The 21,419-nt window shown below is 40.3% G+C and overlaps 2 protein-coding genes and 1 long non-coding RNA gene across 3 annotated transcripts; all 3 read right to left on the bottom strand.

The window, feature by feature from the left end:
* Nucleotides 1–4,857: 4,857 nt before the first annotated feature.
* LOC106898993 lies at nt 4,858–7,187 on the bottom strand. Its single transcript, XR_001414001.1, has 3 exons — nt 6,810–7,187; nt 5,461–5,601; nt 4,858–5,200 (listed from the first exon to the last, which is right to left on the bottom strand). It is a non-coding gene; the product is annotated as an uncharacterized LOC106898993 (long non-coding RNA).
* A 3,076-nt stretch (nt 7,188–10,263) lies between these two features.
* Nucleotides 10,264–14,517, bottom strand: LOC106898983 (52 kDa repressor of the inhibitor of the protein kinase-like). The gene is made up of 3 exons (XM_014960606.1): nt 14,395–14,517; nt 13,422–13,458; nt 10,264–13,146 (listed from the first exon to the last, which is right to left on the bottom strand). The coding sequence occupies exons 1-3, from the start codon at nt 14,515–14,517 to the stop codon at nt 11,198–11,200; spliced, it is 2,109 nt and encodes a 702-aa protein (XP_014816092.1). The 3' UTR covers nt 10,264–11,197.
* Nucleotides 14,518–15,571: 1,054 nt separating this feature from the next.
* On the bottom strand, nt 15,572–19,208 carry LOC106898984 (52 kDa repressor of the inhibitor of the protein kinase-like). Its single transcript, XM_014960607.1, has 5 exons — nt 19,060–19,208; nt 17,307–17,414; nt 16,327–16,363; nt 15,898–16,044; nt 15,572–15,630 (listed from the first exon to the last, which is right to left on the bottom strand). The coding sequence occupies exons 1-5, from the start codon at nt 19,072–19,074 to the stop codon at nt 15,572–15,574; spliced, it is 366 nt and encodes a 121-aa protein (XP_014816093.1). The 5' UTR covers nt 19,075–19,208.
* Between the last annotated feature and the right edge of the window lie 2,211 nt (nt 19,209–21,419).

The following is a 21,419-nucleotide window of genomic DNA, read 5'->3' on the forward strand; positions in this document are numbered from 1 at the left end:
AACGAAATGAAGATTTAATTTGTCTTTATCTATCATGAAAATGAGTTGGATTGGGGTGGAAGAGACATATTGGGGAAAAAAAGAATTTGGGGGTTGGACTAGATGATCTCCAGAGGTCCCTTCCGACCCCAGATCATTCTGTGATATGATTTTATATAGTATTGACCCCAGTTTTTCAATTGAATCTTTTTGTAAACTGGGAAAATGATCTGTGAATTGTTCTCTGTGATATGATTTTATATAGTATTGATCCCAGTTTTTCAATTGAATCTTTCTGTAAACTGGGAAAATGATCTGTGAATTGTTCTGTTTTCCTGCACGGGTCATTCAGGATGAATGAACCTCTGTTTTTAAGATTAAATACTTTATTTTTATGATACCTAACCACACATGTTTGTCTTAATTTGTCTTTAATTTAACCTTGAGAGGATTACAACTTTATAAAACTCCGTTTCACACTAGGTTATGACTGTTTACTTAAAAAGATAGGTTTTTTAAATTATTATTCTGGATTATTATCGAATTAGAAATACCAATTATTTTATAACTCTGTTCCCAAATTCTTTCCCAGCCCAGCAGAACTGGTTACTCTGTCAAGGCTATGATATATTCAAGTATCTCTAAAAAAAAACAGTTCTAAAACTGCATACTCATAGCTCTTTATGCTTTTAGAACATGGAAACATCTACTGTGCAGCAGCCCTGGGACAAGCAAGGAATGCAGGATGCATTTTTGTCTGGCCTAGCACAGCTCTGACATGTAATTAGATATTACCAAACTGTCTGTTAATTAAAATCCTAGTGGAGCTCTGCTCAGCTCAGGGAAAGTATCACAATACTTCAGGAAATACCGATTTGCTGGGAATGAAGAAATTACTATATTAATTTCTTGTAATTAGATAAACACGAGAGGTAGGTTTCTGAGTCAGCTGTGGATATTTAATATTTTGAAAGGACGTTACCCACCTGTGCTCCTTCCCAACACTCACCTTCTGGTCTCCAACCTGTTCCCACCTTCCCTTCTGTAGATACTCAGTCTCCAGGCACGAGCTTCAGGGAGAAGAGGGACAAGTGAAGTGGAACTGCTCATAAATTGCTGTCACTTCAAGAGGAGACAGTGCTGTTACAGAAGAAGATGCTCAAATAACCAAAACCACATGGAATGATTTTCTAAGCTTCTTCCTCTGACATTGACCCTTCCTTGTCCACTGCTGACAAAGCATGAATCCAAATTGATAGTGATGTTAGGAACACTCTTCTTTGGCTTTTATGAGGACCATGGACCATACATTCATTTACCCCAGACTAACTCGCCCCTGCTACCCCTTCTCTTGAAGCATCCTTTGCCTTGTTTCTGCTGCCCCTCCTCACGTCACATCTGTAAGTCTCCTGGGCCACAGACATTGTTTCATAGCACCAAGCAGGGCTTTGGGAGATCTTGATAAAGTGTCCTGATTCACTGCAAATTTTTCATGTGACCAGATGGAGGCCAGAGTCACTTCAGATATCTGATAACTGCACCTTATATCTCAGAGGTTTTATGAAAATAAATATATTTATGAAAATAAATAGATTTTCTGAAGATAAATAGATCAATGACATAGAAAATATTCCAGAAATGGGGGTCATATGAATATCCACGATTATATCTACATTGTCTTTTGAATCCAAAAGAAAGTGAGTCCATCTGTGTCCCTAGCCAACCAGGAGTCCTGGAGCCATCTCCTCATCTGCAGGAGGGTGCCTTGGTCCTGCCTTCAACTGCAGGTTCCTGGTTCCCAGTCTGCTTGGAGCACAGGGCGAAGTCCACCTGCAAAGACCAAAGACCTGCACGACATCCAAGCAGGGCACAGTCAGCAAGATTGACCATTCGTGTAGAGTAGCAGGGAGTGGAAAATGATGACACCAATCAATATTTTAAAAGCTGAGAGTCAGTGTAGAGAAGATGCAGAAGTGCAAACAGCAAAGTGTGTGGATCCACATGACCTGATCCAACTGTGTGGATCCATACTCTCTGGTATCTAACCCAAGTTCCTTATTGCTAGGGCACCTTCCACTAAGTATGCTACGTGGTTGTCTGCCTGTATGACCACCACATCTCATTGCATTTTTGATCTGAGGAAAGAAACAGCAGAAAAGCTACAACTTTTTAGCCATCTGTGATGGCTTGCTATGTACAGAGAAGGCTCCAGGAGGAACTTAAATCAGCCTTCTGGTACGTGAAGGGGGCCTACAAGAAAGCTGGAGAGACACTTTTTACAAGGGCGTGTAGTGATAGGATGAGGGATAACGGCTTCAAACCAAAAGAGGGGAGGTTTAGATCAGATATCAGGAAGAAATTTTTCACTATGAGGGTGATAAGGCACTGGCCCAGGTTGCCCAAAGAAGCTGTTCATCCCTGGAAGTGTTCAAGGCCAGGCTGGATGGGGCTTTGAGCAACCTGGTCTGGTGGGAGGTGTCCCTGCCCATGGGAGGGGGGTTGGAACTCGATGATCTTTAAGGTCCCTTCCAACCCAAACCATTCTATGATTCTAATTTAATCAACAGGTAATGACTGTCCCAACAAGCTGATCAACCCAAGACAGAGAAAGAAGAATAATTAGCTGTTCCAAGTGCATTCTGACTGTACAATCAGAGGGCAAAGCATCCCTTGGGGGTTAGGATATTTAGGATCATATATTACTGATTAATACATAATACAGTAGTAAAGACTGTTCCAATACTCACACCAGAGGGGACATTCCATTGTAAAGCTTAGAAACTTTTCTCATCAGTTTTCACTGTTTTGAGGTCACCTTTTTGCCGAGGACTATAAGGGTAGTTCACTTGGCTGGGCTCCCTGCATAGACAAGGTTATAGAAGAAAAGCACAAATCTTTATTTCATATTTCAGGAATACTGATATTTGAAGAAAAGTGAAGAGGAACGTGCTGCTTTTCTACAAGTGGGGTCCATAAAAGCAGCATTTTAGGATAGGAGGGAGATGCGTTGGTTTTGTTTAAACTGTAAAACTAACTTGATACATCTTGCAAATATGGCCTGGTGAGAATAGAAAATAGTCTCGTAAACAAGAGGCTTGCTAAGAAAATGGATGCGTTGGTTTGTTTAAACTGTAAAACTAACTTGATACATCTTGCAAATATGGCCTGGTGAGAATAGAAAATAGTCTCGTAAAGATCAGAAGCAATGACTAACACCTGAACGGGAATGGAGAAGAGAATGCAACTTTTTAGACAAAAAAAAATATAAATAAATAATGGAGGACTATGGGCTTGAATTTGGGAAGGGGAAAGTAAATGAAGAAGAAGAAAATGCAGTATGTGTAATATTTAATAGCAGAAATGGAACACAGTGGGGATTTTCTCTTCTCCAAATCGCGATTAATATGATGGGATGTACCAAAAAGGCAAAAATGTTAAATTGTTTTGAAAGATTCCATTGTCGCAGGATCTACTGAAAGCTACCTGGGGAATGCCATCTACCCAAGGCAGCCCCACTGCTCTACTCAGGTACTGAATTTTGTTCCTAAATGGAGATTTCCAAAAATCTGTGCTTTTTCCTGCCTTTAACTGATCATGCACAGCCTGACACGGCGTTAAAGCTCCTTTCCATAGAGGGGAGGGTTACGCTAAACACTTTCGAAGAAAATCACAGCCTTTCAATGCACCTCCGGTCGAAAAATAGGAAATATGCAAAAAAATGAAAATATGAAAAATTAAAATATGAAACATTGACTTTCGACAAGCGTGACCTTGAAGGACAGCAGGTGAGGTGCAAAGCTACAGGCCACACGGGGCAGAAAAATAAGCAACCAGCCCTGGAAAGACGTGTCCTTCTTGCAGCTCTTTCTCCATCAGCTTTGGGAGAAGAGCGGTGAGACCTGAAGGACCACGCAGCAGCGAGGTGTGCAGTAGCTTATGCACACCTCGGGGAAGCAAATTGTGCAGAAAATTATTGCATCAGCATTTTCAGCTTATTTTTTCCCCTCCTGGAAGAGTCTCCCAGGAGCAATGCTGCGCTCTCAGATGGAAAACTGTATTGTCCCGCCTGAAAGGTGCAAAGACTTGGGATTAGAGCAGAGAATCTGTTCCCCTATTCCCCCTTGTTCGAATAAGAATGTGAAATAGTCTGGAAAATACAGGAATACCTGATGTCAAACTGTACGCATTACAAGTACTTTCCAAATCCAGCTTTTGTAATAACGCAGAAGGGTGCCTTTACACATGCCAAAACCCCCAGGTTTCTCCATAAACACATCTTCTGCAGCAGCAATACACTTACGGGATTAAAGTTTATAAGAACTGCTACAGGGAGAGAGCTCTGCTCGCCTGCCAAGCGGTAATTCCTTCAAGCTTTTTGCCGTCTCGGCAGACACAGAGCAGGGTACCTCCTGCACGACATTGATTTGGAAGCTGTAGTTCTGTAGGGTGTCCAGTTCTGGGCTCCTCAGTTCCAGAAGGACAGGGAACTGCTGGAGAGGGGACAGCAGAGGCTACAAAGATGATGAGGGACCTGGAACGTATCTCTTATGAGGAAAGGCTGAAGGACTTGGCTCTTTTTAGTCTGGAGAAGAGAAGGCTGAGGGGGGATCTGATCAATGCTTATAAATACTTAAAGGGTGGGTGTCAGGAGGATGAGGCCGGTCTTTTTTCAGTGGTGCCCAGGGACAGGACAAGAGGTAACAGGCACAAACTTGAACAGAAGAGGTTCCACCTAATCATGAGGAGGAACTTCTTTTCTTTGAGGAAAGCAGAGCCCTGGAAGAGGCTGCCCAGAGAGGTGGTGGAGGACTCCCCTTCTCTGGAGACATTCAAACCCCACCTGGACATGTTCCTGTGCAACCTGCTCTGGGTGGACCCACTTTAGCAGGGGGGGAAGTTGGACTAGATGATCTCCAGAGGTCCCTTCCAACTCCTACCATTCTGTGATCCTGTGATGTAGAGAAGTCTTGAAGTCCACACTCGGTTGCAGACTTCCACTTCGTTTCCTCTCCACTCTGAAAACATTATCTGGTGATTAGCATGTCTTCAGGCTGATGTATTTTGTTCATCTAACAGTTGTGTGCTGGGACGGCAGGGGAGACAGTCCAGGAGGAGCTGCGTACGGTGGGGACAACATCTCCCAGGAATCAGCCTTTCACTCTGGGTGTGCTGCTTCTAAATCAAAGCATTTGACGTGGATCAGACTTGGCAAAGTTGACATCTGCAAGACAAACAAGTAACTTCATCTGGCTTTGCATATTTTACATATATATATATATATATGCACACACGCAAAAAAAAAAAAAAATGAACCAAAAAGTGACTTAGAAGCACTTATTCATTAGGCAAAGAGAAGTTCTCCAGGGTGCAAAGACTCTTTTCTCAGTGAGGTTCCTGGCACTCGTGGCTTTCTGTCACTTTTTTTTATTATTAAAAAAAAAAAAGGAATTAAAACCATATTTTTCTTGTTTCAGTAAGTACCTTTATGATCTCCAAACAACTCCAACAATGATATCATCTGTCTCTTCCCTCCAGGGAGGCATTTGGGCTTAGGCCGTGATATTCCTGCTCATTCCTGGAGCACAGAGGCTCACACCGAGGGGAAGGCAGCGAGACTCAATCCTTGGAGGGATGAAATACATGTCACAGCCCTGTCCGCTTTATCCTGTACCTCCTACACATCCCTCCCTCTTCTTGAGAGCTGTTCAACGCTATAAATTAAGAGTTTAAGGCCTGAATCCTGCTAAACCCGATCTCTGCAGGCAGACACCCCAGGCTGTTCTTCAGCAGGGACGTGCTCACCAGTAAAGATCTGCCCATATGGATCCTATTTCTCCACAAATGCTCTTGTTGGGATACGTACAACACGTGGCATAATTGGGTTGCAGTCCTTGAAGCGGCCTCCGATTTAATAAACCAGATGATTCACCTTCCACTCGTTAAAAGTTCTCCAGCTTAGGAAGGAGGTCAAGCGTGCCTTTAGCTGGCTGCCTGCACGATGGTGGAACCACAGGGACAGATGCAGGTCCAACCTCCCCAGCACTGTTGGCCTCCTCGCAGCTGCCTCTCCCCCAAGCTCTGTGTGAGGTACCTTCTGGCAGCAGCACAAAGCCCTCCAGCCTGGGTCTGCTCAGCCCAAGACTACTACAGGATGGTAGGTGGAGATGGAGGAGAAGACCAGGACCTCATCTGGTCTTGGAGCATCACGCTACTGACCAACCCATGCCCTTGACCAGCTCTCTCATGTACTTCCCTATCCAGCCTGGATAGGTCTTTGAGCAACCTGGTCTAGCAGGAGGTCTCCCTGCCCAGAAGAGGGGCGTTGGAACTAGATGATCTTTAAGATCACTTCCAAATCTAGTCATTCTGATTCTAGCCTCCTCCTGCTTCCTTCATGACTCAAATTCATGACCCCACTTTCCCAAGAGACTCATAGAATAATAGAATTGTCTAGGTTGGAAGAGACCCTTGGGATCATCCAGTCCAACCATCAACCCCACTCTACAAAGTCCTCCCCTACACCATATCCCTCAGTACCGCATCTAAACGTCCCTTAAACACATCCAGGGATGGTGACTCCACCACCTCCCTGGGCAGCCTATTCCAATGCCCAACCAGAGCTCATAAACATCGTTCCTTCACCAAGTTAGCAGGTGTTAACTGTACAGAAGCGTCCTGCTGCTTCACTGGGAAACAGCCATGAAGCTTGAAATTCTGCTCTTGGTAGTAAGAGAGGACAAAAAAGCAATGAGCTGGTGCTAAGTTCTTCCCCTCAAACATGGTGTCCTGCTGACAGTAGATGTGGAAGCCTCTTGGTTGACAGAACCTACCCACTAGAAAAATCCCATAGAGGCCCATGACCATGCCAGAGGCGTTGTCTTGCCAAGTAGATCTTAGGGAGGTTCTTCCAGGAGTAAGGAAATGGTCCTTTCCACAGATCCTCAGATGTTTGCTGGCTGAAGAGGTGACAGAAGCTGAATTTTCAGGCTCTAGCTGTTGTTTGTGGAGTCCCATGTCTGTCAACCACCAGGTGGCCAAACACTCTGCAGTCACCTCTCAGGGAAAGATGCCATGACACACATGAAACTACTGGTAGATGTTCTGAACGACCTCCATCCCTGGCTTTGGTGGTGGTTGCTGCTGGTGGAGCACAGGCACATGAATGTGTAAGAGGTCTACAGACAGAACAGATGGTTAAAAGCCCTCCTTGAGTCTGTGCCCCCAGTTCTACAACTAGGCAATATCTAACTTTGAGACACTAAAAAACAGAGGAGCAGGGAACCACACGGTCACCTGTTCTGTCACTGCTGCACCTCTTCTCTTCAATCAGATAGAACAAACCTCACTACTACCAACCTTGGCTTCATAGAATCACAGAATGGTCGAGGTTCAAAGGACCTCTGGAGATCATCTAGTCCAACCTCCCTGCCAAAGCAGGTCCACCCAGAGCAGGTCGCACAGGAACATGTCCAGGAGGGTTTTGAATGTCTCCAGAGACAGAGACTCTACCACCTCCCTGGGCAGCCTCTTCCAGGGTTCTGCCACCCTCGAAGTGAAGAAGGTTTTCCTCATGTTCAGATGGAATTTTCCCTGTTCCAGTTTGTGCCCGCTGCTTCTTGGCCTGTCACTGGGCACCACTGAGAACAGTCTGGCCCCATCCTCTTGACACCCACCCTTTAGATATTGCTCAGCATCGATGAGATCCCCTCTCAGTCTCCTTTTCTCCAGACTGAACAGCCCCAGGTCTCTCAGCCGTTCCTCAGCAAAGAGATGCTCTGGTCCCTCATCATCTTTGTAGCCCTCTGCTGTCCCTTCTCCAGCAGTTCCTTGTCCTTCTTGAACTGGGGAGCCCAGAACTGGACCCAGTGCTCCAGATGGGGCCTCACCAGAGCAGAGCAGAGAGGGAGGATGACCTCCCTTGACCTGCTGGCCACACTCTTCTTAATTCCACTCAGGAGACCACTGGCCTTGGCCACAAGGGCACATTGCTGGCTCATGGGCAACTTGTTGTCCACCAGGACTCCCAGGTCTCTCTCACCTTCAAGGAGTCATCCAGAGATAACCGTTGCCAGCTAAAAGAGAAGACACACAGGCATGGTTTTAAGAAAAAAAGCAAGCTCGCTACATGAAAATAAATTAATAGAAACATTGGACAACCATGGCTGTAATAAAATGAACAAACACTACATTATGGAACACGCACATTGAATTCTATTCAATTAACAGTGTTACTTTGCACAGTAAAGAAAACATAATGAACACGCACATCTGTTGAAATTACTACAGATCTGTCTACAATTTCCAACTCCATTTTCTTTTTTTTTTTCTGATGTGTCACTACTTACACATAGGCCAAACATTGGGGATGCTGATGTTCTTCATGAAAACTGTTTTCTGTAGGGAAAGAAGGGATCATGAGAGGTCTGGAAGTTATTAAGTATTAAGCCTGCTTTGGGATAACACCTATTGCTCCTTTTGCAAAACACAATCAGCCAAACAGCTCAGGAAAATCCACTTTCACCAAGATACATAAATTATTTTAGGCTGAGAAATTAATATTTATTGCTTCATCGCATAGAAAGTGCCAAAAAGCCAGGTCAAAGCAAGGTAAATACCTAGGGATTCACCTTGGAAGTACCCACTGCTCCAAACTAGCAGGATATTTAAGATGACAACTCCCTCTGTAAAAGGGCCCATTAACAAAAAATGGAATCAAAGTTTATCTTTAGTGATTATTCTTCCCATTTTCAGACACTTTCTCTGTCAGTCTTTGACCTGCTCTAACAAGAGCGTTCTCTTTAAAACTATTTTATGGATTCCACTCCAGTAGCACCCCTGGTGATAAAGATGGGAGCCACTAGTTTTAATAAGTGATTTTTCTCCACACAAATCTCTTAAGTTAAAAGGAATCTGCTATTCCCCTGCTCCCTCACATCCTGCAGAGCCGTCGCTGTTCAGACCTCCTGCGACAGGTTGCACCGACGGGCCTAAAAATGAGACATTCTGCCCCAACAGGACAATTCAATTAGGCTTAATAAATAGCTTTTGATTGATCACAGACAATCTAAGCATCCCGTGAAAGGCAGTGCAACAATTAAGCACACTAAACGATCTAGGCTTGCGGAGCCAGCTAATTAGCAACACTAGTCACAATTATGTCACAGCTGAGCTCCAGAAGACACTTTGGCAGCTAAAGGACCTTTTTTACAGCCTTTTCCTTCTCCCATTTGTCTCAGTACATCAGTCAAAAATATCTCTTACAGAGTCAGAAAGTAGTCTGCAGCTCTTTTGGGTAATTAGACGGCACTGGGTATTAATTATCCTTTTCTGATTACAGTCTTAAGCCTGGGCTCATCCAGCCTGGCTTTACTGATACAGAGCTCTCAATCTCAGCCGTCACGACCACCTCGCATTGCTCAGACATTCCCAGGATGGAAAATACAATTATAATGGTATAAACAAAAAGGTAACTGAGATCTTCTTTAAAAAAAGACAATTTTCCATATGACTGCTAATTTTAAAATGCCCCCTTTTTTTTTTTTTAATAGCATTAACATAGATCTGGGCTATTTTCTTATATTTAGAGGAACAGAGCAAGCTATTAGCTAAAACATTTTTTACTGATGGAGACAATAATTGCATTAACATGGAAGCGTGCCAGAAAGCGTGCACAAATAGCAGTGGAAAGAAAAGATAGTACTTGTTGAAAGTAATTTTTACTACTCCAATGTAAATAAAAGCTCCTGAAAGCATTTCTTAAGATGTACATAGCCAGTTTAATATCTGAGCTTACTTTGTAAAGTGGTATGTTTTGGTGGTTTTTTTTTTCAAATATATTCTTATTGTTTGACTGCATTAAAACACTAAGCACTGCATTTGTCACGATCTGTACAATCATTCAGTTTTCTGTTGCTGGGGGACCTTTCCCACTGCAACTGGAAAGTACATAAAAAGACAACTGTAAATAAAATTTCTAAAATTGGCATGCATCAGGGTAGCTGCAAAACTTCACTTTTCAACCATTACAAATTTAATCGATTTCCCTCCATTTCAGTAAGACAAAGACTGACAATTAAAAGCACTGTATTTAGTGCTATCTCAAAATACTTTAAAAAACCCTTCAGCAGAACATACAGATCAGAAGTGCTATTACACAAAGTTTCCTGCATCTTATGATAATGCCACTCAAAAACAGAGAAAAAAATTGCCAAAACTAAAAGGTACCTTACAAAAGAATTCACATTCTCCAAGAGGCACAGCCTTACTAAGAAATACAATACTATGTAAAAAGCAATTCACATTTTATTTTAAATCGCAATAAACTGTACAAAAATGTCTTATTCTTGCCAAAAAATAACAGCAATATTTTCAATCGTACTTCTAGACAAACAACAAGCTCTTATTTTAATCTTTCCTGGGTGAGTTTACAAAGAAACGGACAACAAGATGCACGATTTTGTATCATCAGAATCAGGATAGAACAAACAGATTTATACGTATGTGGAATAAAATTTTTAAGATTTTAGTGTCTTTTTGGAACTTCAGTACTCCTGCCATGCCTGTTAAAAGCCTAAAGAAAAAGAAAAAGGGTTTGTGTCTCACACAAAGGAATGTAAACAGTCAGAGAGATTAAAGAGGTTGATTCTTCCAACGAAACTGTAAACGTACCTCTATACCACTGACATTCACTTTACACCGAGAACAGTCCACAGCACGAGGGTCGTGCAATAGCTGAATCCACTCTCCAAAACTCCAATTAAATATACAAAGACTTTTTCCTTAAAGTTTTCAAAAATAATAAAATCCTAAGTAACAGAACTGAAATGGATTATACTCTTTTTAACATTTTGCCTTTTTTTTTTTTCTTATCCTAATTCATGAGCAAATATGTAACAGCCCCACCAGATCTACAATCATAATGTCCTTTTTCCAAGATGCCATAAAGTAAACGAGCACCTAATTAAGTCAATCATTAAGATATAGAAAGCACCTCTGCCAAGAGCATGGGCTTATTTTCAGGCCTGGCTTTGTTCGCGTAACACATTTAATGCAGACTAACAAAACATAATTTGGGTCACTGACCACAGCTTCTCCAGTCCGAGACCTAAAATGGAAATACAATTGCCATGATTTTTAAGATTTCACATTTTTTCCTCAGCGTTGAGACTTAATTAAGAAAAATCTGCTTCAACAGATTAGGTAGAGCTTAAAAAAAAAATTAAGCCTCTTCTGTCACTCGAGGGTTGTTTGAGGAAATAAAGTCTTCCTGAAATTCCACTTTTTCTGGGTAGAGTTTAATGTAGGTGTCCACCATTAAATCTAAGTCGTGTTTTATATCAAGGTTTATGTTCAGCAAAGCCAGGTTGCTCGACCTTTGCTCTGTCAAGGTGTTTTTCAGGTACGCCTTCAAGCGCTTTCGTCCTATTTCGTATTTTTCGTTCTCCACCTTCATCACTGGAAGGATGCACAAGACTTTAAGCAAGGCGTAAACATTCGGGAAAAACTTAATGTCAGGCAAATGAAGTGCTTCATAAATAGTAGCTGGAAGTTCAATATCTTTTCCTCGGTGCTTCCACTTGATTCTCCAACAGTGAAGCTCAGCGGATAGCGTGTCCGGATTAGGCAAGTCATTTTTGTACATGTCAGCATGATGCTCCTCGGACGTATTGAATTTCAGCTGCCCCATGACTGAGGGCACCAATGATAAACACTTTAGAGCTTTTAAATGTTGTTCTGAGAAAATATCTTTTAATTCTTGAATAATGTGCTCCACCGTGGGGACACTAAGGACTTCTTTGTAGTAATTTTCTGACGTTAGCTCAGAGTTCAAGTTCCCCTGTCGCGACCTGCGAAATTTTCCTGGGAGTTTAATTTGTACATCCAGTTTCGTAGCCAAATTCGTTGCTTCCTCAAACCAAAACTCATGGTAAACTTCAATATTCTCCATCACTTCGTTCAGAGAATGTAACACTGCTGTTAAGCTGCCGGCAGCGAAGAAGACATCTGAGGTTTGTCCTTGGAGATTTTTTCCGAACGCTCTCGTGAAAGACAGAACGTTTTTCAGGATGACAATAGTGACAATGAAGTCAAAGTCTGTCAACGCGCTGGAAAGTACAAATGCTCGACCAGCAATGAAGTTGTTCCACCTGACGGATGAGTCGTTGCCTACCGCATCCAAGCACAGCACCAAGGCCTGCATGAGGTCCACTAACACCTCGAAAGCGTCGTGCCTGCCCGTCCACTGAGAACGGCAGATCTCCTTCAGCTGGTTGCCCTTCTGCTCGTTGTTCTGAAAAAGAAGAGAAATGGTGTTGTCCAGTTCTACCAGCAATTGCGGGGACTGGTTAAAAAGACAGTAGACTTCTTCGATGGTTCCCAGCGCGATGGAAACCCCAACGACAGGAACGGATTTTGCCAGCCAAATGTTTAAGGCACACGAGGAACACAGCGTATACACAGCTTGTGGGTACTTTTCCAAGAGTCTTGTAGCCACAACTTTCATTTTAGAAGCAAACCCACTGGAGACGATGTAGGCTTGACCTCGACAGTACTCCATGTTCAGACCCCACTTCTCAGTGATAGTCGTGTGGAACTTAACAGCTAAAATCTCAGGATCGGCCTCGTATGGCAAAAACCCTACAAATTCTTCTCTTAGATTATGAGAATCATCGACAAATCTCACCAACACCGGCAAATGTTCCTCTCCTGCTATGTCTACTACTTCATCTGTGACAATAGAAAAGAAATGCGAGTCTCTTACTTCCCTCAGTGTCTCTTCTCTGATACAGCTTTCGCAGATCTCAAGCATTTGTTTCTGCTGCGTTTTCGAACAATACTCAAGATTGACCGCAGTCATCTCAAATCGTTTCCTCAGAACTTCATCTCCAGCATTTATTCTGTATTCCAGTAGAGCCTGAAAGTTATCTGAAGTAAAAATACCTTCTGGAAGCTCATCAATGTTATGGCCGTCCAAAGGAATATTTTGTTTACCCATTAGGATCAAGATTTCAAACAAAGATTTAAGGTAATCTTTGTTTTCTCTTTCTTCCAGTGTTAAGGGGACGGTTTCCTCCTCTTGCTCTTCCCCTCCTTCCTCCGCGACAGTATTTTGTTCATTGCTTTCATTCAATTCTTGAGTTGCCTGTTCCCGTTCAAAAGCTTCATCAACTGCAAAATATAAAACACTGTGTCAAGATAACAAGAATAAAACATAACGTTTGCTTTCCCTTACTATTCCTATTACCTTTAAGTTACTGGATTCCAGAGAATTATGTTCCCAGTTTAAAAAAGAATGAGTATTTAGGAAAGAGTTTAGAATGGCTGTTTAAATCAAGCAGGAACTCAATTATCCTCCTGATAATATAAATGTACAATTATGCGTCCCACATTACCTTGTCAGCCTTAATAAAGCTTTTATGTACTCAGTTATTTTGCCCACTTACTCTTTTGTTGCTTCAGTGTTCTTATTTCATCTTCACTCTTTAAAAAACAAACAAAACATATTGACAATAATGTCTATCACACAACCTTAAAATATTAAAACACATCAAGATCAGACACAAATATTGTAGATGAGACCATTTTAAGAGTGTTAATATTTACTAAAAAGTGCTAGAAGATCCAAGAAGGAGTTTTCTTCAGGTAGTTTATTGCTGCCACCACACATATCTACTAACTATGTGAGAGTAGTTTGTTGCTACTGCTAAGGTTTTCATACTTATATTAGGAGTTTGTTCAACATGTATTTTATAATGATTAGTAAATAGTTTCCCTTAAAGAATTCTGTTTCAATATGCACAAGCATTGTCATAGACAGAACTGCCTTTAACCCTATTTTTAGTCAACAATATTTCTTCATGAGTTTGATTGAGTCCGTTTAAGAAATTGTCTGTGAATTTTCTAACACATAAGCAGAGTTTTGGAGCTGAATTCCTCTTAATTGTCAGTATTCTTAGTCACAGAGACCTAGGGAAACTTTTTCTATAAATGACACAAAACACAAGACACAATTCCACAAAAAGATGCTCGATCTTGGTCTTATATATTGATCATCTTTTCAGAACAATAAGCTAAAACCAACATGTCTGAATTGGTACAGAATTTAAAAGTTAAACAGGTGAAGTGAAGCAAAAGGAAGCTATGCCCTTCCTTTGGAAGATGGAATTAGTTCTGGATCAATACATTTCGTTTTCCAGATTATTTCATTAAACTTTCCTTAGTATATAAAATTTATATCAGCATATTTAGGCATTTAACACATAATCAACAAAAGGATACTAGAATAGGCAGCACAGAAAAATGCGAACACTCAAGTGCTAAATATTATTGACACTTTTACATATAAAATTTCACATGAACTTACTTGCCTTTGTTGTTGTTTTATTATTAAAAAAAAATCTTACATGAAAAACTTACCAATTCTTTTATCCTTTTCCTGTGTCTGCTGTGGGGATTGTTCAGGTGACTTGTAAGATCAAATATAGTTGGCACAGCATTATCCCGCAAAACCGTTCTGTAAGGGCTCTGTAACAGAGACATCTGGATTAGGGATATCTTTGGGACATTCTCACTGTGTGTGCTAAAAAAAACCCCAGAATTTCAGACACCCCCCCTCTCCTTTCTTTTTTCTTCCTTTTTTAGAAAAGTATTTTCACTTTCTGATGTCTCAAAATAAAGCTATGCCAGGCAATTCCCATTTTGGGGTATCAAAGGAACATGGAAAAAAAGAGATGTTTAAAAAAAACCCCACCACCCAAACCCAAACCACAACCCCTTTTTCTTCCCTCTTATCTTCACATCAGAAACCCTAGATGCAATAATTAATACTGTAATATTATGATTTTTTGTTTGTTTTTTTTCTGGATATAAAAAAGGAAACTTTTTGTTACTATTGAGCTTTGGGTTTTATCATCCAAATGTTACAATCCTAGAAACAATCTCATAACTATTTTGACAATTAAAGTGTTCGACTGCTTCTTTATGTAGACTTATGAATTCCACAAAATACTACCACAAAAGATCATACTGAAGGAAAATGTATCTGTCAAATGAGAAGCAGGATGAAAAGACTTCTAGATGGTCATGTACATGTGTCTAGCAATTAAAGAAAAATATTTTAAGTAAAATTTTATATTTAGATATAGTGTAATTTACATGATTTGAGCTGGCTAATTTCATAGAATCATAGAATGGTTTAGGTTGGAAGGGATCTTTCAGATCATCCAGTCCAACCATCAACCTAACACTGACAAAAATCAACAAACCATATCACTACCAAATTTTAACTGATTATGTTTATAACCGTCATTAAATTGAAATACATTAAACAAACTGAGTTTCATGAAACTTCGTTTCAGATTCAGAATTAATTCCAACATTCGTTTCTGGGATGCTGGCTAATCAGAGACCCTGTCACGTGTCCACCAGGAACTCAAAGTCTGACCAGCGCATTTTAATCATCTTTCACAACTAAAGGACTGATTTTGCCCATCTATAAGAGTCAAAATTCAGCCTGGAGATTAAAACTAGATACAAAACCCCAAATCCACCATCTGCTACTGCTAAGTAAGCTGTTAAAATCAGTGTTATCATGTTAACAAGAAGAACGGAAAGCTATTATTTCATTAACAGGAAACAGTGCCATGATTTTAGCTGCATAAAACATAACAGGAATCAAAAGCTTGACAGATGTAAAGAATGTTTAAATCTCTTGGCCCCAACAGTGTAATTTAACTGAATCACAGCATGTACACACTTCAGTAAGAGCGCATTAACGATTTTAAATAATTAGAGGTACGCAAACTTAAATACTTACACCAAATAAATTTATATAGTGTTGTTAATTCTAGTGACAACAAACAAAATGAACATTGCTTTGTGTGAGGAAAGGACTGCAGTGAAGACCAGGGCTCCACAAACATATTAAACCAGTGGCAGCAGTTTCTTCCAGTGTTAAGGGGACGGTTTCCTCCTCTTGCTCTTCCCCTCCTTCCTCCGCGACAGTATTTTGTTCATTGCTTTCATTCAATTCTTGAGTTGCCTGTTCCCGTTCAAAAGCTTCATCAACTGCAAAATATAAAATACTGTGTCAAGATAACAAGAATAAAACATAACCTTTGCTTTCCCTTACTATTCCCATTACCTTTAAGTCACTGAAGTCCAGATAATTTTGTTCCCAGTTTAAAAAAGAATGAGTATTTAGGAAAGAGTTTGGAATGGCTGTTTAAATCAAGCAGGAGCTCAATTATCTTCCTGATATATATATATATAAATCTACAATTACATGTCCCACATTACCTTGTCAGCCTTAATAAAGCTTTTATGTACTCAGTTATTTTGCCCACTTACTCTTTTGTTGCTTCAGTGTTCTTATTTCATCTTCACTCTTTAAAAAACAAACAAAACATATTGACAATAATGTCTATCACACAACCTTAAAATATTAAAACACATCAAGATCAGACACAAATATTGTAGATGAGACCATTTTAAGAGTGTTAATATTTACTAAAAAGTGCTAGAAGATCCAAGAAGGAGTTTTCTTCAGGTAGTTTATTGCTGCCACCACACATATCTACTAACTATGTGAGAGTAGTTTGTTGCTACTGCTAAGGTTTTCATACTTATATTAGGAGTTTGTGGTTTGTTCAATATGTATTTTATAATGATTAGAAAATAATTTTCCTTAAAGAATTCTGTTTCAATATGTACAAGCATTGTCATAGACAGAACTGCCTTTAACCCTATTTTTAGTCAACAATATTTCTTCATGAGTTTGATTGAGTCCGTTTAAGAAATTGTCTGTGAATTTTCTAACACATAAGCAGAGTTTTGGAGCTGAATTCCTCTTAATTGTCAGTATTCTTAGTCACAGAGACCTAGGGAAACTTTTTCTATAAATGACACAAAACACAAGACACAATTCCACAAAAAGATGCTCGATCTTGGTCTTATATATTGATCATCTTTTCAGAACAATAAGCTAAAACCAACATGTCTGAATTGGTACAGAATTTAAAAGTTAAACAGGTGAAGTGAAGCAAAAGGAAGCTATGCCCTTCCTTTGGAAGATGGAATTAGTTCTGGATCAATACATTTCGTTTTCCAGATTATTTCATTAAACTTTCCTTAGTATATAAAATTTATATCAGCATATTTAGGCATTTAACACATAATCAACAAAAGGATACTAGAATAGGCAGCACAGAAAAATGCGAACACTCAAGTGCTAAATATTATTGACACTTTTACATATAAAATTTCACATGAACTTACTTGCCTTTGTTGTTGTTTTATTATTAAAAAAAAATCTTACATGAAAAACTTACCAATTCTTTTATCCTTTTCCTGTGTCTGCTGTGGGGATTGTTCAGGTGACTTGTAAGATCAAATATAGTTGGCACAGCATTATCCCGCAAAACCGTTCTGTAAGGGCTCTGTAACAGAGACATCTGGATTAGGGATATCTTTGGGACATTCTCACTGTGTGTGCTAAAAAAAACCCCAGAATTTCAGACACCCCCCCTCTCCTTTCTTTTTTCTTCCTTTTTTAGAAAAGTATTTTCACTTTCTGATGTCTCAAAATAAAGCTATGCCAGGCAATTCCCATTTTGGGGTATCAAAGGAACATGGAAAAAAAGAGATGTTTAAAAAAAACCCCACCACCCAAACCCAAACCACAACCCCTTTTTCTTCCCTCTTATCTTCACATCAGAAACCCTAGATGCAATAATTAATACTGTAATATTATGATTTTTTGTTTGTTTTTTTTCTGGATATAAAAAAGGAAACTTTTTGTTACTATTGAGCTTTGGGTTTTATCATCCAAATGTTACAATCCTAGAAACAATCTCATAACTATTTTGACAATTAAAGTGTTCGACTGCTTCTTTATGTAGACTTATGAATTCCACAAAATACTACCACAAAAGATCATACTGAAGGAAAATGTATCTGTCAAATGAGAAGCAGGATGAAAAGACTTCTAGATGGTCATGTACATGTGTCTAGCAATTAAAGAAAAATATTTTAAGTAAAATTTTATATTTAGATATAGTGTAATTTACATGATTTGAGCTGGCTAATTTCATAGAATCATAGAATGGTTTAGGTTGGAAGGGATCTTTCAGATCATCCAGTCCAACCATCAACCTAACACTGACAAAAATCAACAAACCATATCACTACCAAATTTTAACTGATTATGTTTATAACCGTCATTAAATTGAAATACATTAAACAAACTGAGTTTCATGAAACTTCGTTTCAGATTCAGAATTAATTCCAACATTCGTTTCTGGGATGCTGGCTAATCAGAGACCCTGTCACGTGTCCACCAGGAACTCAAAGTCTGACCAGCGCATTTTAATCATCTTTCACAACTAAAGGACTGATTTTGCCCATCTATAAGAGTCAAAATTCAGCCTGGAGATTAAAACTAGATACAAAGCCCCAAATCCACCATCTGCTACTGCTAAGTAAGCTGTTAAAATCAGTGTTATCATGTTAACAAGAAGAACGGAAAGCTATTATTTCATTAACAGGAAACAGTGCCATGACTTCAGCTGGATAAAACATAAAAGGAACAAAAAGCTCAACAGATGTAAAGAATGTGTAAATCTCTTGGCCACGACAGTGTATTTTAACTGAATCACAGCATGTACACACTTCAGTAAGAGCGCATTAACGATTTTAAATAATTAGAGGTACGCAAACTTAAATACTTACACCAAATAAATTTATATAGTGTTGTCAATTCTAGTGACAACAAACAAAATGAACATTGCTTTGTGTGAGGAAAGGACTGCAGTGAAGACCAGGGCTCCACAAACATATTAAACCAGTGGCAGCAATTCTCTTTTCCTCTTCCCCAATTGCTCATTTCCCCCTCAACCTTTGTGCCAACATCTGTGAGTCCGTGCGGTGTCCTGGCCCATGACAACCATCTCAATTAAGACTAGGAGATTAATTTTCACAGGGATCACTTACCCAGGGGATCAAAGATTAAAACACAGCGTTCTGATGAAAAACCTTAATCACATTTTGCAAGATGCAACAAATAAATGCTTGGCTTTTACTTACACTTCTGCATATCATAGAAGTCTCAAAATGTTTGGCGCACAATCTGTAATGCTTGTTGAGTTGATCTGGAGTTTTATCTTCTAGATCTGCCCTTCGACAGTTCTCTACCCATCTTTGACATCTGCATGGAAACAAAAAGAATTAGCTAGTTTTAAGATAAAACGATTTCAAACTGTACCCAAAATTGGAGTGCAGCAAGTCCTGCCCCTTATGCGAGGCCAAGGAATGTTCTGTACACCTTCTGTTGTAACATACCATAAAAATATTTTTAAAAATTTGATTTTCTCCTTTGGCTCACCACTCAGTATCACCCCAGCAAATTCACGGATCTTTTTCCCTAATTTTTACATTCTTGCTTAACACTCCCCAGGGAAATCCAGGAATCTTTTTCTCTCATTTTATATATTCTTGACTTGGTCTTACACACACACGCTCTCCAGATTGTAGCACAGTTGCAGATGAAACATGCCTCTCTAACTCCTATGAATTTAATCTTAAAAATAAAAGTTAAAAAAAGAGATGTGCCTGTAGACTGAAGTCATAAAGTTTTTAAAGGCAGCTATTAAAATAGTTGTCTTCGTCTCCCTTCTAAACAGGGCATTTTTCTTATTTATTGTGGTCATTGGGGAGTTCAGAGTACATTTCTGAAGAGGGAAATAATAAAAATAAAAGAGCAATCATTCTACAGACAGTGCTTACACGCCTGAAGTAAGTTTTTGTTAGATGCCTATTTTTACAATATTTACTTCTGCTTTGGGTTAGCTCTCCGAGACAGAACACGAAGTTAAAGAAACATTTCCCCTACTTATAGGGCTCCTTAAATATGCAAGATATTGTCTCCTCTGACGAGTAAAACACTCGCAGTAATTGATGCAAAATGCATTAGTCAGATTGTATTTCCCCCCAACGGGGTCTACACTATAGATGTTTGAGCAATGACATGCATCGACTGATTCTGTGCAGCTACTCCAGTAAAACTCATCTACTATACAAGAATTAACAGCAGCCATAGATGTCTCTGTATTTAAAAGTTCCAGGAAAAAAAAAAAGAGGAGTTGAATTCCTCTTAATTGTCTGTATTCTTATAATCACAGAGACCTAGGGTAACTTTTTCTATAAGTGACACAAAAGAGGTATCACCAAGACACAATTCCACAAAAAGATGCTCGATAAAATAATCATCTGAAGGAGCATCATTTTAATGTGCTTGCTTACACCTTGTGGCATCACAGAGCCACTGATTTACAACAGCACGTAAGTGAATGGAGAGTTGAAAACACACAATACAGATGGTCTAAAAATCTCCACATGAACATGACTGATGACTTGTTCGTTATTCTAACGGTCCAGAGTGGTTACAATTAAAAGAATTGCAGTAACATCAGAATAATTCTACAGCAAAAAAACCAGAATGAACTGTCACTACAGTCTCAGAAACTTATTTTACTTTCCAGTACATCACTTTTCCACATACTTTTCAACACGGACTGGTACTTTAAAGTGTTGTGTTGGTTTTGTTTGTGGTTTTGGGTTGTGTTTTTTTCCAATTGGTACATGTTAACAATGTCCACGAAGTTCCAGGAAGCCCCTCATGCCCTTAGCACCCCACTCCCCTCAGAATCACAGAATGGTTGAGGATGGAAGTGACCTCTGGAGATCATCCAGTTCAACCCCCTGCCAAAGCAGGATCACCCAGAGCAGGTTGGACTGGAACACGTCCAGGAGGACTTCGAACATCTTCAGAGAAGGAGACTCTACACCATCGCTGGGCAGCCTGTTCCAGTGCTCTGTCACCCTCACAGGAAAGAAGTTTCTCCTCATGTTTAGATGGAACTTCCTACGTTCAAGTTTGTGCCCTTTTGCTCTTGTCCTGTCCCTGGGCACCACTGAAAAAAGACTGGCCCCATCCTCTTGACACCCACCCTTTAAGTATTTATAGGCATTGATCAGATCCCCCCTCAGCCTTCTCTTCTCCAGACTAAAAAGACCCAAGTCCCTCAGCCTCTCCTCGTTATGAGAGATGCTCCAGGCCCCACATCATCTTTGTAGCCTCTGCTGTACCCTCCGCAGCAGTTCCCTGTCCTTCTTGAACTAAGAAGCCCAGAACTGGTCCCAGTGCTCCAGATGGGGCCTCCCCAGGGCAGAGCAGAGGGGGAGGATGACCTCCCTCCACCCACTGCTCACACTCTTCCCGATGCCCCCCAGGATGCCACTGGCCTTCTTGGCCAGAAGAGCACATTGCTGCCTCAGGGTCAACTTGTCCTCACAGCCCCTCACTCCTTCCCCCCCCCCACTCCCTTCACAGCCCCTCACTCCTTCAACCCCCCCAGTTCCCTCACAGCCCTTCTCTCCCCTCTCAG

This window comes from Calidris pugnax, unplaced genomic scaffold, assembly GCF_001431845.1.
Source record: "Calidris pugnax isolate Ruff unplaced genomic scaffold, ASM143184v1 scaffold270, whole genome shotgun sequence".
In the NCBI taxonomy this organism is placed as follows: Eukaryota; Metazoa; Chordata; class Aves; order Charadriiformes; family Scolopacidae; genus Calidris; species Calidris pugnax.